This window comes from Sus scrofa, chromosome 15 (genome assembly GCF_000003025.6).
Source record: "Sus scrofa isolate TJ Tabasco breed Duroc chromosome 15, Sscrofa11.1, whole genome shotgun sequence".
Taxonomy (NCBI): Eukaryota; Metazoa; Chordata; class Mammalia; order Artiodactyla; family Suidae; genus Sus; species Sus scrofa.
In genome coordinates this window covers 129,452,235-129,467,755 of record NC_010457.5, presented here as the reverse complement: position 1 = coordinate 129,467,755, position 15,521 = coordinate 129,452,235, and the positions used below count along the sequence as shown (strand labels likewise).

Genomic DNA, 15,521 nt, shown 5'->3' with positions numbered 1-15,521 from the left:
ACAGTTAAGTGTTCCAATTTTTAAGTAGATTTAAATGGCATTTTACTTTTAATTTCAATATCTATTTGCTCATTACCAGTAAATAGAAATAAAATAGATTCCTGCATATTGGCCTTGTATTCTGCAAACTTGCAAGTTTTTTATCTCTAGGCTTTTAAACAATTATTGTTAAAGATTCCTTGGGATTTTTTATATAGACAATTAGGTATTCTACAAGGAGGAGCAGTTTTATTTCTTCCTCTCCAAACCATATGTCTTTTATTTCCTTTTCCTGCCTATTGCACTGGCTGGACTTTTCAGTGCTATATTAATAAGTATGGCAAGAGTTGTCATCTGTACCTTGTTTTTATTTTAGGGAGAGGCAATTTAGTCTCTCATTATTAAGCACCGTGTTAGCCATAGGTTATTTTTTTTAATTTTTCTTGAAGTATTGTTGATTTACAATGTTGTTAAATTCTGCTTTACAACAAAGTGATTGAGTTCTACATATACACATATCCATTCCCATACAGGTTAACACAGAATATTCTGTAGATTTTCCTGTGCTATATAACAGGTCCCTATTGATCATCCATTCCTTTAAATTAGTGTGCATATGCCAGTCTCAAACCCCTAATCCATCCCTTCCCCCACCCTTCTCCTTTGGTAACCATAAGTTTTTTTTCGAAGACTGTGAATCTTCTGTTTTGTAAATAATTTGTCTTTTTTAGATTCCACATGTAAGTGATATCATATGATATTTGTCTTTCTCTGTCTGATTTACTTCACTTGGTATGATAATCTCTGGGTCCACCCATGTTGCTGCAAATGGCATAATTTCATTCTTTGTATGGCTTCATAATATTCCATTGTGTGTGTATACACATATATATGTACACATATATACACTTACATACACCAATGTCCATGACTTGCTTAAATCTGCAAAGACCCTATTTCCCAATAAATTCGCATATTGTAATACTGGGGTTAGCACCTCAACATACCTTTTTGGAAGGACATAATTCAACCCATAATGCATAGTCTATGTTTTTTGGGGAGTTAGTTAATTTTATCTAGAGGTCAAATGTATGTGTGCAGAGTTTTTTATACTGTTTCCATACTAATCTTTTGATAATTGCTGTATCTACGGTGATATTCCATATTCCATGACTGGTATTGGTAATTTTTACCCTTTCCATTTTTGTTCTGGTCTGTCTTACTAAAAGTTTGTCAAATTTATTGACCTTTTCAAAGAGGCAATTCTTTGTTTTCTCGATTTTTTTTTCTATTTTTTCTTTCAATTTCATCAATTTACTCTCTTACCTTTATTATTTCCATCCTTTTTCTTGATCTAGGCTTATTCTGCTCTTCTGTTTGCTGAGTGCTTGAAGTGAGAGCTTAGAGTATTGATTTGAGAATTTTACACTTTTCTAATACATACATGATAAATTTTTCCATCAGATCTGGCAAATCATGTCCCTCAAATTTTGATATGTTGTAACTTTATCTTTATTGGATTCATTGTGTTTTTAAATTTTCCTTGAGATTTCATCTTTAAGGATTATTTACAACTCTGGTTTAGCTTTTAAGGGTTGGGATATTTTCCTCTCATCTTTCTTTTTGTTTTTTATCATGCTATTTTTTTAATTTTTAATTTTTTATTATGATGGATTTACAATATTCTCTCAATTTCTGCTGTACAGTAAAATGATCCAGCCATAAATATGTATATATATATATATATATATATATATATATATATATATATATTCTTTTTTCACATTATCCTCCATCAGGTTCCATCACAAGTAATTAGATATATAATTCCCTGTGCTATACATCAGGATCTCATTGCCAGTCCACTCCAAATGCAAGAGTTCACCTGCTAACCCCAGACTCCCAATCCATTCCACTCCCTTCCCTTCCCCCTGGCAAACATAAGTCTGTCATACATGTCCATGATCTTTCTCTTCTGTAGATAAGTCGTTTGTGCCATATTTTTGATTCCACATATAAGTGATGTCACATGGTGTCTTTCTCTTTCTGACTTACTTCACTTGGTATGAGGGTTTCCAGTTCTATCCATGTTGCTGTAAATGGCATTATTTTTTCCTTTTTTATGGCCTAGTAGTACTCCATTATGTATATATACCACATTTTCCTAATCCATTCATCTGTTGATGGCCATTTTGGTAGTTTCCATGTCTTGGCTATTGTAAATAGTGCTGCAATGAACATACAGGTGCATGTAACTTTTTCAGCGAAAGTTTTGTCTGGATATATGCCCAGGAGTGGGATAGTTTTCTGAGGTATATCCATACTGTTTTCCATAGTGGTTGTACCAATTTACATTCCCACTAACAATGTAGGAGGGTTTCTGTTTTGGTTAGGGAACACACTGTGTATGATTTCAATTCTTTTGTATTTGTTGAGTTTTGCTTTGTGCTTCAGGCCTATCTTGGTATAGGTTTCATGAACACTTGAAAAAAAAATACACATATTCTGCTGTTTTTAGGTGGAGTGCTTTATAAATTTTCATTGGATCCTGTTGGTTTATGGCATTGTTAAGTCCTTCCATATGCTTGATGATTTTCTGTCTGGTTGTTTTATCAGCTATTGAGAAAGAGTGGTTATAGTGTGGAACTATAATTGTAGACATCTATTTTTTCCATCTCTTCTATGTGTTTGTGGCTTCACATGTTTTGCATCTTTGTTTTTGGCATGTACACAGATTATCTATGTCTTCTTCTTAGATGGATCTTTTTATCATTGTGTAATCTCTATCTCTAGTAATTTTCTTTGCTCTGAGGTCTACTATATCATATTAATAAAGCCATTTATGCTTTTTTTAAAATAATATTAGCATGATATATTTTTCCCATACTTTTATTTACAACTTTCTCATAAAGCTATGTTTGAAATTAATTTCTTATATATAGCATACACTTGAGTCGTGTTTTTAATCTACTCTGCTAATTTTTGTCTTTTAATTGTTGTATTTAGGCCATTTAAATTTAATGTAATCATTGATACACTAGAGCTTAAAACTGAATTTTTTGGTTTTTTATTTGTTTTCAATTTTTTGTTTCTATTTTCTTTACCTTACTGTGGCTTACTTAACATTATTTGTTTTAATTTGATTTATCCATAATATTTTGAGCATTTCTATTTGTATAAGTTTTCTTAGTGAGTTATTTATTCCTTGCCTTTTACACACCTAACATTAAAGTCTTCTAGTGGTATTAATTTACCAGTTTGAGCAAAGTGTAGAAAACTCATGCCTCTTGGGTCCCTTTATTTTCTCCCCTGTTTAAAATATTTATCTTAACTATTTCCTTTACATAAATTTAGAAGCACAGTAGACAACATAATTTTTGCTTTGATCAACAAATATGCATTAGAAAATTCAAGAGAAGAAAGGAAACCTATGTTTTTATCATGTTACCACTTACCATGTTTTGTCTTGTTTTTCCTGATATTCCCAGATTCCTTACACTTTCTTATCAGTTTGGAGAAATGCCTTTAAGCATTCTTTCAGGGTAAGTCTACTGAGAACAAATTTTCTTAGTTTTTCTTCACCTGAGAATGTCTTGATTTCACCTTCATTTTTGAAGAATACTTTCACTGGATACTGGATTCTGTGTATATATTTCTTTTCCTCAACACTTTAAACATTTTGCATCACTTACTTCTTGCCTCCATGGTTTCTGATGAGAAAGCTGCTGTTTTTTGTAGTGTTCTCCCTTATGGTAAGGTGATGCTTCTCTACAATTACTTTCAGGTTTTGTCCTTGTCTTACTTTCAGTATTCTGACCTTGTCTTTAATTTTTAGATATTTAACTATGATGAATCTCTGTGTGGATTTATTGGTGTTTATTATTTTTGGATTCTTCTTGCCTTCTTCTCTAGCTTCTCTATAGCTTTAAGTCTTTTGCCAAATTTAGGGATTTTTTTAAGCTATTATTTCTTCATATTTTCTTGGAACTCTGTTCTTTTCTTTTAATATATATTCTCTCTTTTGTTCAGATTGGATAATTTACATTTTCTACATTCAGCTCACCAATTTTTCTCCTCCATTCACTCTGTTATGATGTTGAAATCACCCAATTAGTGTTGTATTTTAATTACTATATTTTCCAGTTCTAAAAATGTCCACTTTTTCTTTATGCCTTCTATTTACTTAAGGCTTCCTTTTTTCCTTCCTTTCTTTCTTCCTTCCTTCTTCTCCATTTATTTTCACGTGTGGTTTTAATTGCATTTTTATTATGACTACTTTAATATCTTAGTTGGATAATTTGTGATATCCTTGTCATCTTAGTTTATTGATCTTTAAAATTCTGTTTGAAATCTTCCTTGTTATTGCTAGGATAAGTAAATGAGCCTGCACATTTAGGGTACTATGTTAAGAGACTCTGAATCTCATTCACTTTTGTTAGTATCTCTCAACACTGTCCCATAGGGTAAAGGAACAGGCAGGGAGGTAGACAAGGGCAGGTAGAAGTTTGGGCCCCCCTGTGGCTTCCCTAGACACCTGAGGGGAGCACTGTCCCCCTTATCACTAGGTATGGTTTGGAGTTCAGTCTCCTCACTAGACCTCCACTGATGCCTCCCTCACTGGGAACCCTGGACACTTCTGGTTTGTGAGCTTCTTTTTTTTTTCCCCCACCCTTTGTTCTGTTGCAACATGAGTATCTAGACAAAGTTCTCAATGCTGCTCAGCAGGATCTCCTTGTAAATCTATTCTAAGTTGTGTCTGATAAGCCCAAGCTCCCGATCCCTCCCTCTCCCTCCCCCTCCCATCAGGCAGCCACAAGTTTTTTCTCCAAGTCCATGATTTTCTTTTCTGTGGAGATGTTCATTTGTGCTGGATATTAGATTCCAGTTATAAGTGATATCATATGGTATTTGTCTTTGTCTTTCTGGCTCATTTCACTCAGTATGAGATTCTCTAGTTCCATCCATGTTGCTGCAAATGGCATTGGTTTGTGAGCTTCTTTGCCTCCAAGTCTGGGATATATGATGCAAAAAGAAAACCCCAGGAACTCATTACCATGTCATTCCTTGAGTCCCAAGGTCTCCAACTTGTCAGTCTTCTTCTGTCCACCTTTCTGTGTTCATATGCTTCATATGACTGCTTAGTTATCACTTCCCATGTAGCTTCATTCATTCTAGGCAGTGGGGGAAGTTCTGACTCTCCATTTTTCTTCCTCTTGCTCTCCTCCCGTACAGAGCTGGGGAGGGACACACTGCTGCCATGCAGTAGGAAAATATAGGCTCCTGTGACATCAAGGCAGGGAGGGAGGGCTGATGCTTCCTGCAGGAGGTGAAAGTCCTGGCTCCCTACTCAGCTTTCCCTGGGCGGGGGATGAGGGAGGTGGGGGTGGCTGGGTTTGAGATAGCTCCTAATAGCCTAGAAATGGTAGGATCTAAGTGCCTCCCTTGGTCTTTAATGGCATGGATTTGGCCACAGGATTTTTTTTCTTTGGTGTTCTGGCAGAGTGGAGCTGTTATTTTCTGCAAATTTTCTCTCTTGCTGGGCTGTCCCTCTCCTGGTCCTTTGGCTAAAGAGAAGAAGTCTCTTTTTTGTCTGTACCCATGGACACTTCTGGTTTGTGAGCTTCTTCGCCTCCAAGTCTGGGATATTTGAGGCAAAAAGAAAACCCCAGGAACTCATTACCATGTCACTCCTTGAGTCTTCTTCTGTCCACCTTTCTGTCTTCAGATGCTTGTTTTGCAATCTTCAGAGTTTTTATCTGTGGTCATCAGGAAGAATAGGGCCAAATGCATGTCCTCCATCTTCACATTTGCGGAAGTCCTATGGTTTTCTTTAATTTTGTTTTTTATTGAATGGAAAGGGATCAGAGTCAACACCATCATCTTACTAGTCATTTGCTAACATTTTTTTTTTCCTTTCCTTTTCTTTTTTTTTTTTTTTTTTTTTTTTAGGGCTGCACCAGGGACATATTGAAGTTCCTAGGCTAGGAGTCTGATCAGAGCTGCAGCTGCCAACCTACACCACAGCTCAGGGCAACACCGAATCCTTAGCCACCGAGTGAGGCCAAGAATCAAACCCACATCCTCACGGATACTAGTCAGATTCTTAACAGTCAAGCCACAAGGGGAACTCCTATTTGCTAATATTAATGTCTCCCCTCTTAAAGCAAGTGTTATTTTTGCTCAAGGAGCCAGTGAAGCAGCAGACATTTACAGATTTTTATGACAGCCCTTCCTTCCAGGTCCTGGGTGCTGGCCTCTGATGGATGACCACCGACACAGGTTTTGAAATCTCTATGTGCACCCAGGCTTCTAACTGTAGAGCTATTGCATGAGTCGAAATTAAGCAAAATAAGTTCGATGAAGAATTGTAAGAATCCAATCCAGGAAAGTTAAGTCCAAGTAAAGGAAAAATAGTCGGTAGGTCAAAGAGCATTGCTCTGAGTGATGAACCATTACATGGCAGAAAACAAATAAAAATACAATTGAGAGAGGCAGCCAAAGGTGTGGTGCACTGACCAGTGGGGAATATGGGCACTGCCAGGAGAGCGGGAATGTGGGAAATGGGTGAACAATTTCAGGGCTCAGGTTGCACTACTAGATAGAGAAAGAGAGGGGAGGGGACAGGGCTTCGGGGCGGGGAGAGAGAAATTCTGTCGGAGTCACCTCTGCTGGAAATCAGGAGAGGCTGGGAGAACTCAGTAGCAGCCTCTGGCAATTAAGACTGGGGCTGCCTTGGAGGCGGGCAGGAGCTGGGTAGAAAGGCTGTATCCTTGGCCAAGCGCTCTTGCAAGATCAGAGGGGACCACGGGGTGGAGACTGGTCGCCGGGTGCAACGCTTCCCTGCTTGGGAGGAGCGCAGCTCCCCCATCACCGCGCCGCGATTGTCCCAGTTTGCGTGCCTCCCACCCCGCGCGCATCGGTTTCCGCGCCCTGATAATCCAGTCCGCTCCTCCGAGACTTCCAGTCCTTCGCCCGCACTTTCCGTCTTCTTTCTCAGAGCCCCCGTGGACAATGGATGGCAACTCCCTGCTCTCCGTACCAAGGTAAGATCCGCTTCTCCCCTTTGCCCTACCTAATGCCCGTCAAACTCCGTTCTCCGCACCGGCTCGCTCAAGAACTTGCCCTGGGGGCGCGGCCGTCCGCTCCGGCCTCCCAAGGAGACGGAGGACTCTGCCCTTACAGTTAAGTCCCCGGGCTGCTCTGCGAGGAGCTCTCGGGAGATCGTGGTCCCTTGTCAACTGCCCCACAGAGAGCGATGCTGGGTGAACCTGCGCGCCGGAGTAGCACGGGGTGGGGGACAGCTCGCGCCCCCCTCTGGAGCCGGGGATCGGGGTCTGCTCAGTCCGGGGGGGAAGCCCAGAGCTGGACTTTCTGTGGACTTAGCCTGGAGAGGCTTCTCGCCTTGTGGGGAGACCCTTTCCGAGGCAGGGATGAAAAGAGGGAGCAACAGGACTAGAATAAAGTACCCCTGCATCCCGTTCCTCTTGACCCGGGCAAATGTTTGCATTGCTGGAGTAGAAAGGTAGAGGGGGAAGCGATCGCCCCCAACCCCCGAACGACACCTGGACTGCACAGGACGGGGACCTCGGACCTCTCTCCGCCCAGTCCCACCTGCCTCAGCTGCCCGCACACCCCTGCCGGGCTGCGAGTTCCTCCTTAGCATCTCTGGCTTCGCGGGTCCTTCCCTGACTCCTCCCCAGTCCTGGGGTTCCCGAGCTGGGAGGTCGGGGACTCCACCTTGGACGTTGCCAGGTGGGAGCAACATGTTTTCCGGGATTTGCTTTTCCTCCCCTCTCCTCCCTGACCCGGCTGGCTGCGCGCTCCTTCCAACTCAGTCTTTGCGAATGTAAGTAACACATTTTCATATCTCTACCAGCATAAATCCCAGGGGTGAATTGAAAGTGTCGCGCTGGTTGGGCTGGGCCAGCTGGGTTTGAGGCTCTTTGTGCTCCCTGCGGGGCGTCCACACAGAGTGGTGGCGGTTGCTGCTCGCTGGGTGCGTGGTCTCAGTGCCACCCGCCCAGCCCCGCCTCTCCTGGGCAAAAGTGGCTTAGTGTGGATCTTCCTCTTCTCCCTAAGCAAACATTTAGGCCCTGGGATAAACTGTTGAAGCTCGAATTCTTGGAGAGAGCCTACATCCAACATCCACAGGCTGAAGCACGCACGGAGCTGGCACTACATCGCCGCCGAGTAACCGAGATGGCGGGGGAGTGGAGTGGGGGTGCGAGAGGAGGATGGACACTGTTTTTTAAACGTGTTGAAGGCTGCCATCTAGAGCCTTGAAGTATTTCTATTCCGTAAGGAAATCGAGCTTTCCCAGCTCCACAGGCATTTTCTTATTAAGCATCCCTTTCCTGGGAGCTAGCAAAGAGCTCGAAAAAGGTTTCTAAGCGTGGTCTGAAGCTGCTAACTGTGGAGCCGTAGTCAAACCATTCTGTCATTCCATTCTGTCCTACTGCATGAAAGGGACAGTAAGAACAGAAGGGAGGCTTTTTAAAACTTTACATATATATAGTCACTTATTTTTAGGAGAAAGTGTGAGGCATTTGAAAGTCAAGCAAACTGGGGATTCACTTTCTACTCCATCTATTCTACTGCTCCGGGTTTTTAGAGTTTTAATTGTGAGCTGTGTGGTCCCAACATTCCAGTAGAAACATTTTCAATATGAGATTGCTTGCCTTTAAAGCCCAGTTTTGCTGAACAATACTGCCCTGCCTGAATCAGGATTATGTACCTATTCGAAAGCTGAGACATTATCTAAAATATTAGAAACACATTATACAAATAACTCCTTAGAATTATTTCTATTACAGTACTGTACAGTGACCTTTTAAAGAGCAAACCAACAGGAATGCAATCTTGTATCTTGCAGTGGCCTGTAAAAATGTTAATATAGAATTTACATCAGCTGCAGCAAATTAAGCCTTTCGAATATTACTGTTTATTCACCAAGACATGACACATTTCCACTAATCAGTGTAATAATTCAGCTATTTTATTAGCATCCTTATTCATATAAAATATTCAGTTAAATTTATCCTGTATTTCTTTGACTACAAGAAATAAAATTTTATTTCTATAATATTTAATTGAAAGTCACAAGTTTTGATATGTAAGAAGTGAACTAGAATTTTAAAACAGTGTATAGAAATAGCATATTCGTTGCACCACTTGGCCACAAAACTTTGAAATTTAAGTAATTGACTGGATACTCTGTATAAGTTTTTCAAGAAATGGCAATCCCGAGGGGAAAAATCAAATCGTTATCAATCAAGATTTGCATGGTCTAAATCTGAAATGTTTTCAGCATCTAATAAAATTAAGCTTGTGATTATAAATTACTGCTTCTCTTAAGGATTATAAAGTGATTTAAGACACTGTTTAACAACTGGACAAAGAAAAATAATTTTGTAATATATCAGGTTAATTCAAGAATATTTTTTGTTGGCTTTTATTTAGATCTTAAAATTTTCAGTGAATCAAAGGTGTAAAATGACTGGAACTTTAATCAGACAGTATTCTGTGGAGGTTGATCTTGTAATTTTATTTGATTCATATACTTTAAAAATTTTGAAGCATGGCTTTTTAAAAAGGTATTGCTTATGGGTTTTTTTGCTTTATTGTATTATACCATCTTACTTCCAAGCAAGCTTCAATTTTACTTTGAATATTTTCATCTTAAATGTGCAATGTTATGTGGGTTCCATTACAGATTTCTTAAAATCACTATTTATCAAAGCTGGAAGATGTCTTGAATAAGGAAACTAAGCTGTGAAGAGATCAAATGTTCCTGTGTCGGTTGCTTAGAGAACCCAAGTGTTCTCTGACTAATAGTCCAATTCAAGTAACAAAAAAAGAAAGAAAAAAGAAAAAGAGGGTTTTTGTTGTCATTTTTAGATCCAAAAGCTTTGGCAGAGATTCTTTTTTTTTTTTTTTTTTTCTAGGGCTGCACCTGAGGCACATGGAAGTTCTCAGGCTAGGGGTCGAATTGGAGCTGGCATTGGCCACAGCCATAGCAATGCCAGATCCAAGCCATGACTTCAACCTACATGGCAGCTCATGGCCATGCTGGATCCTTAACTCACTGAACGAGGCTAGGGATTGAACACCCATCCTCATGGATACTAGTCAGATTTTTTTCTGCTGCACCACAATGGGAATCCCCAAGTTTTGGTAGAGTTTCTTTAGTTATTTCTCTTACAAAAAGTTTGATCTGCTCAGGTCACAGAATGGAATCCAAGACTCATCCAGTGTGTTCTATGGCTATAGTACATTGTACTACAATACAGCAGTCACCTCTGATGGAGGAAAGTCAGTCTCACTTATTTGGTAGCTAGTGTGTAGATAGTAAAACTGTATTTTAGCAAGCGTTATCTCATGCCTTAAATTATTTGATCATGACATCCCTGTAAGTCGATTATGACAAATATAATTCTCTCCACTCCCTTATTGAAAAATTTGAAGCAAAAATAAATTAAATGAAGAAAACAATGAGATTTAAAAACCCACACATGAGTATGCAGCAGAGCTAGGTCATGCGCAAAGTTCTTCTGATTTCAAATTCAGTTTTCTTTTTGGTAATTGATTGCAAATCCACACTTTAAGTGGAGATGGAAGAGGAGAGAGTCTAGTACAGTTTGGGCAAACAAAAGTGGGGGCAGCCTTAAAGCAAATCATCCTTTAAAGCCAACAAATGCTGCAAATACCATTTTTGCAAACAGAAATAATTTGTCACTTGACCAGATCTAAGTTTGAATTTGAAATTTAAAAAAGAAAACTTTCCTTATTTTTGAAATCACTTGCATTTTTTATAATTTTTTTTCTGTTTGTTCTCTTTGACTTACTGAATTCTAATTCAATGATGATGCTGTTACATGGCATTCTGAATGATTTCCTGAGTGATTATCTTATCACTAAAGATGGACTTTTGAAAAATAGATAGTTTGTTCTAAATTTCCTATCAGCTTATTTTAACCAGACCTAAGTTTAACATAGCAATATTTAACTAAAGACTATCAGAATCAGTATTTTGTCTCTAAGAATCTTAGTTCTAGGGAAAAAAAAAAAAACAAACCAACCCTATTTTCTTAATGGAGCAAACAACCCAGTACTGTAAACTAGACTAAGAATCTTAGTTCTAGGGGAAAACAAACAAACAAACAAACTGTATTTTCTTAATGGAGCGAACAACGCAGTACTGTAAACTAGACTAAGGTCTTCTGTCATTAAGTTTTTACTGAAAGATTATCTGGTTTCAGTTCCAGCAGTTCAAGAGTACATTTACTTTTCTGTTTTCTGTTCATCAGAAGCACTCAAAAAATTAAATCATCACTCCTAGCAAATTGGAGATCAGGGACAAATATCAGATTCTGTCTTACACGTAAACTTGAGATTATTCTCTCTTCTGGGGTACATGTTCTTCATAAGACCACGGCTGATGTGGCTGCATCTCCCAATTTATGATTCTCAGGGAAACACTGCCCAAGAGGTGTTATTTCCCATAGAGAAAGAAACTGGGAATGAGTAGGTCCTGGTCCTCAGGACTCTGAGATCCCAATTGTTGAAGGGTGATAAGTACCTGGAGAAGAGATGGGAACTCTGAAGACAATTTCTCATACCAACATTGTAAAAAGTTTTGAAATCCACAATTTATGCTACACTTCATATCCCAAAACTTTTAGGGGCCCCTGATCCCCATCCTTATAATTCCTTTAGTAAAATATGTATCTGTTACCAAATAATCAATTTGAAAATGAACTATTAGAACTCATCATCTCATTCACAAAGGACACCTTTATTTAGTTGTATTTATTTGAATGAAGTTTTACACTGTGATGGAAGGTTACAGCTACAAAGAATTATAAGGAGGAGAGGAGGGAAAATGATGTCTTTGATACCAAGAGATAGAGTGCTTACTCTTGTTCTGAAATTCATGACTGTGGCTGTGGAAGTAGTTGCTTGACCTGTCGATTCTCTGTCTCCTCTTGACAATAGCGTATACCCTCTGTCTCCTCTTGACAATAGCATACACCCTGTGTCTCCTCTTGACAATAGCATACACCCTGTGTCTCCTCTTGACAATAGCATACACCCTCTGTCTCCTCTTGACAATAGCATATACCCTCTGTCTCCTCTTGACAATAGCATATACCCTCTGTCTCCTCTTGACAATAGCATACACCCTGTGTATACAGATCTCCAGGGTCCCTTTCACTACTACCCTTCTATAATGCCATGGCCTTTATTGCAGCAGTGACTCTCAGCTCTACATGATATAGATAAACATCTCATTCTCTTGAAAAATACAGTGAAATCAAGGCATTGAAAAACCACACCAAAACAAAACAAAAACCGGAAGCAACACCCATTCATCCTAAAGAAAGCCCAGGTCAGAGAGTGAGTTAGTTTGGTTTTAAATCCCCACTTTGGTAGGACATCGTAATGCTCATACAAGACATAGTAAAAGCTTGTTCTTTTTTTTTTCTTTTTTTCTTTTTGTCTTTTCTAAGGCCAGACCTGCAGCATATGGAGATTCCCAGGCTAGGGGTCTAATCAGAGCTGTAACTGCCAGCCTACACCAGAGCCACAGCAACACCAGATCCAAGCCACATTTGTGACCTACACTGCAGCTCACGGCAACCCTGGATCCTTAACCCACTGAGCAAGGGCAGGGATCGAACCCACAACCTCATGGTTCCTAGTCGGGTTCATTAACCACTGCACCACGACGGGAACTCCAGTAAAAGCTTATTCTTTTGCAAAAAATATAGTGTGGTGATTAAAACCCTGGTTCTACCACTTATTGCTTATTGGTTATTCACTCTGGGACAAAATGATTATCCACTCTATGACTTATTTTTGTCATCAGGAAAATATGAACACTTGAAAAGGTTTTTGTAAGAATTGAGCTAACATGTGTGAAGTACAGGGAACATTCATTTGAACTTTTAGCTATTGCTACCTATAATACTGAATAAACTCCTCTAAATAAGACTGTTTCATTATAGATTTTTTAAAATCAACTGTGTCGAACAGCCCGCATAACTCACATATGAGGTCTACTTTATGGGGTCTTAGCATGGTTATTCCAGCTTTCTTTTGGGTTACCTTTTTTCCATTTTTTTTTTGTTTGTTTGTTTGTTTTAATCTACCTATCTCTGTATTTAAAGTTTTTTTCTTGTAGACAGAGTATTGTTTCTTACTTTTTTATTTCTTCTGACAATCTCTTTGTGTGTAGATTTAGAGCGTTCACATCTGTTATGATTCTAGATAGTGCTGGATTAAAGTCCACCAACTAAGGCAATAAAAGCAAAAATAAACAAGTGAGATTACATAAAACTAAGCAGCTTCTGCACAGCAAATAAAACCATCAACAGCATGAAAAGGCAACCATGGAATGAGAGAAAATGTTTGTGAATCATGTATCTGATAAGGGGTTATTATTCAATATCTATAAAAACTCATACTACTTGATAGCAAACAACAACAATAAAAAAAACCCAAACAATCTGATTTTGAAATGGACAGAAAACCTGAGTAAACATTTTTTTCCAAGAACATATGCAAATGGCCATCCCTGTATGAAAAGTTATCAAGATCACAATCATCACAGAAATGCAAATCACACTCACAATGAGATACCACATTACATCTGTTAGAATGGCTGTCCTTAAAAGATAAGACATAACAAGCATTAGTGACAATGTGGAGAAAAGGGAACCCTCTATGCTCTTGGCAGGAATGTATATTGGTGCAGCCTCCATGAAAAACTTTGGAGATTCCTCAAGAAATTAAAAGTAGAACTACCATGTAAGTCAGAAATCCCACTTTTGGGTGTATATTGAATGAAGGAAGGAAGGAGGGAAGGAAGGAAGGGGAAGGAAGGAAGGCAAGAGAGGGAGAGAGTAAGGAAGAAAGGGAGAGAGCGAGAAAGAAAACAGGGTCTTGAAGAAACAGCTGAAATCCAATGTGCATTACAGCCTTATTCACAATAGCCAATAGATGGAAATAACAAGTGTTCATCAGTGATGGATGAATGAATGAATACATATATATATATATATTACTATTACTCAGCCAAGAGAAAGAAGGACATCCTGCCTTTTGCAACAGCATGGATGTTCCTTTGGGGCACTATACGAAGTCAAATAAGTCTGATAGAGAAAGGCAAATACTGTATGATATCACTTATATGTGGAAAGTAACAAAGCCAAACTTAGAGAAACAGAGACTAAGATGATGGTTGACCCGGGTCTGGGGATGGGAAAAAAGGAGAGATGCTGGTCAAAGGGTACAAACGTCCAGCTATAAAATGAATAAACTGAAGATTTAATGTACAGCATAGTGATTATAGTTACTAATATTGTATTATATACTTAAAAGTTGCTGAAAGAGCTGATTTTAAATGTTCTCACCACAAAATGAAATGGTAATTATGTGATGCAGGTGTTAGCTAACACCGTGTTGGTAACCATCACGCAACGTGTAAGTGCATCAAATCAACACGTCGAACACTTATGCAATGTTGTATTTCAATTACATTTTATAGCAAATATGGGGAAAAAAATCTACTGACCAACTAGCTGTTTTCTATTCATGACGTCTTTTTTACCTCTTTTTCCTCTCTTCGGTCTTCTTTGGAATAAGAATTTTCTTATGATTCCATTATGTCTCCTCTATTAATTTATTATCTATACCTCTGTTGAAAATTGTGGTTGCCCTACAGTTTAGAGTATGTATCTTTTATTAATCAGCATCTACCTTCAAATGATAATATACTACCTTATACCCAGTGTGAGGTTCTTATATGACAAGTATATGTCTAAGTTCTCTCCTCTGATCCCTTGTGCTATTGCGGTCATCTATTTTATTTTTGTAAACATATATGTTATAAATGCTATTTATTGATACTTTGCTGGCTATAAACTGTTAGATATTTTAGAGCAATTAGAAATAAGAAAAAAAAAACTTTTATTTTACTCTCATTTGTTTCCTTTCTGACACTCCATTTGTGTCAAGCCAGGCTTCGCTATGATAATACATTCCTTCTGTCTATAAAACTCCCTTTATCATTTCCTGTAGGACAGGTCTGCTGGCAGAGAATTCTGTTTCTGTATATCTAAGAAAAAGTCTATACTTTTTGCATCATATTTTTTGAGTGTAGAGTCCTGGGTTGAAAGAATTCTTTTTTTCATTCTTTTAAAGGTGTCACTCCTTTATTTGGGCTTTTATGGTTTCTGCTAAGAAGCTGTTTTCATTCTTATTTTTGTTCCTTTCTATATCGCATGTCTTTTTTTCCTGTCTGCCTTCAAAATGTTCTTTTTGTCTTTTGCTTGGAGCAGTTTTAATGTGATATGCCAAGGGGGTGGGATTTCAAGGGAGTGAGGGTGTGCTATATTTATCATGCCTGGAGTTCTCAGATTTTTGGATTTGTGGTTTGGTGTCTGTTATTAATTCTGAAAAAATAATCCTAAATTTCTTAATTTGCTTCCTACCCTGACCTCATTCTCTTTTCCTTCTAAAATTCTAATTGTACATATATT

The 15,521-nt window shown here is 38.5% G+C and overlaps 1 protein-coding gene across 6 annotated transcripts in view; it reads left to right on the top strand.

Annotated features, from left to right (window-relative positions):
* SPHKAP (SPHK1 interactor, AKAP domain containing) overlaps positions 6,614–15,521 on the top strand; it is a 152,522-nt gene continuing 143,614 nt past the window's right edge. For all 6 annotated transcript variants that reach the window (XM_021074882.1, XM_021074884.1, XM_021074881.1 and 3 more), the window contains exon 1: positions 6,614–7,022. In XM_021074882.1, coding sequence (XP_020930541.1) covers positions 6,991–7,022 — 32 coding nt within the window. In that variant the 5' untranslated portion in view covers positions 6,614–6,990. The remainder of the gene's footprint in view (positions 7,023–15,521) is intronic.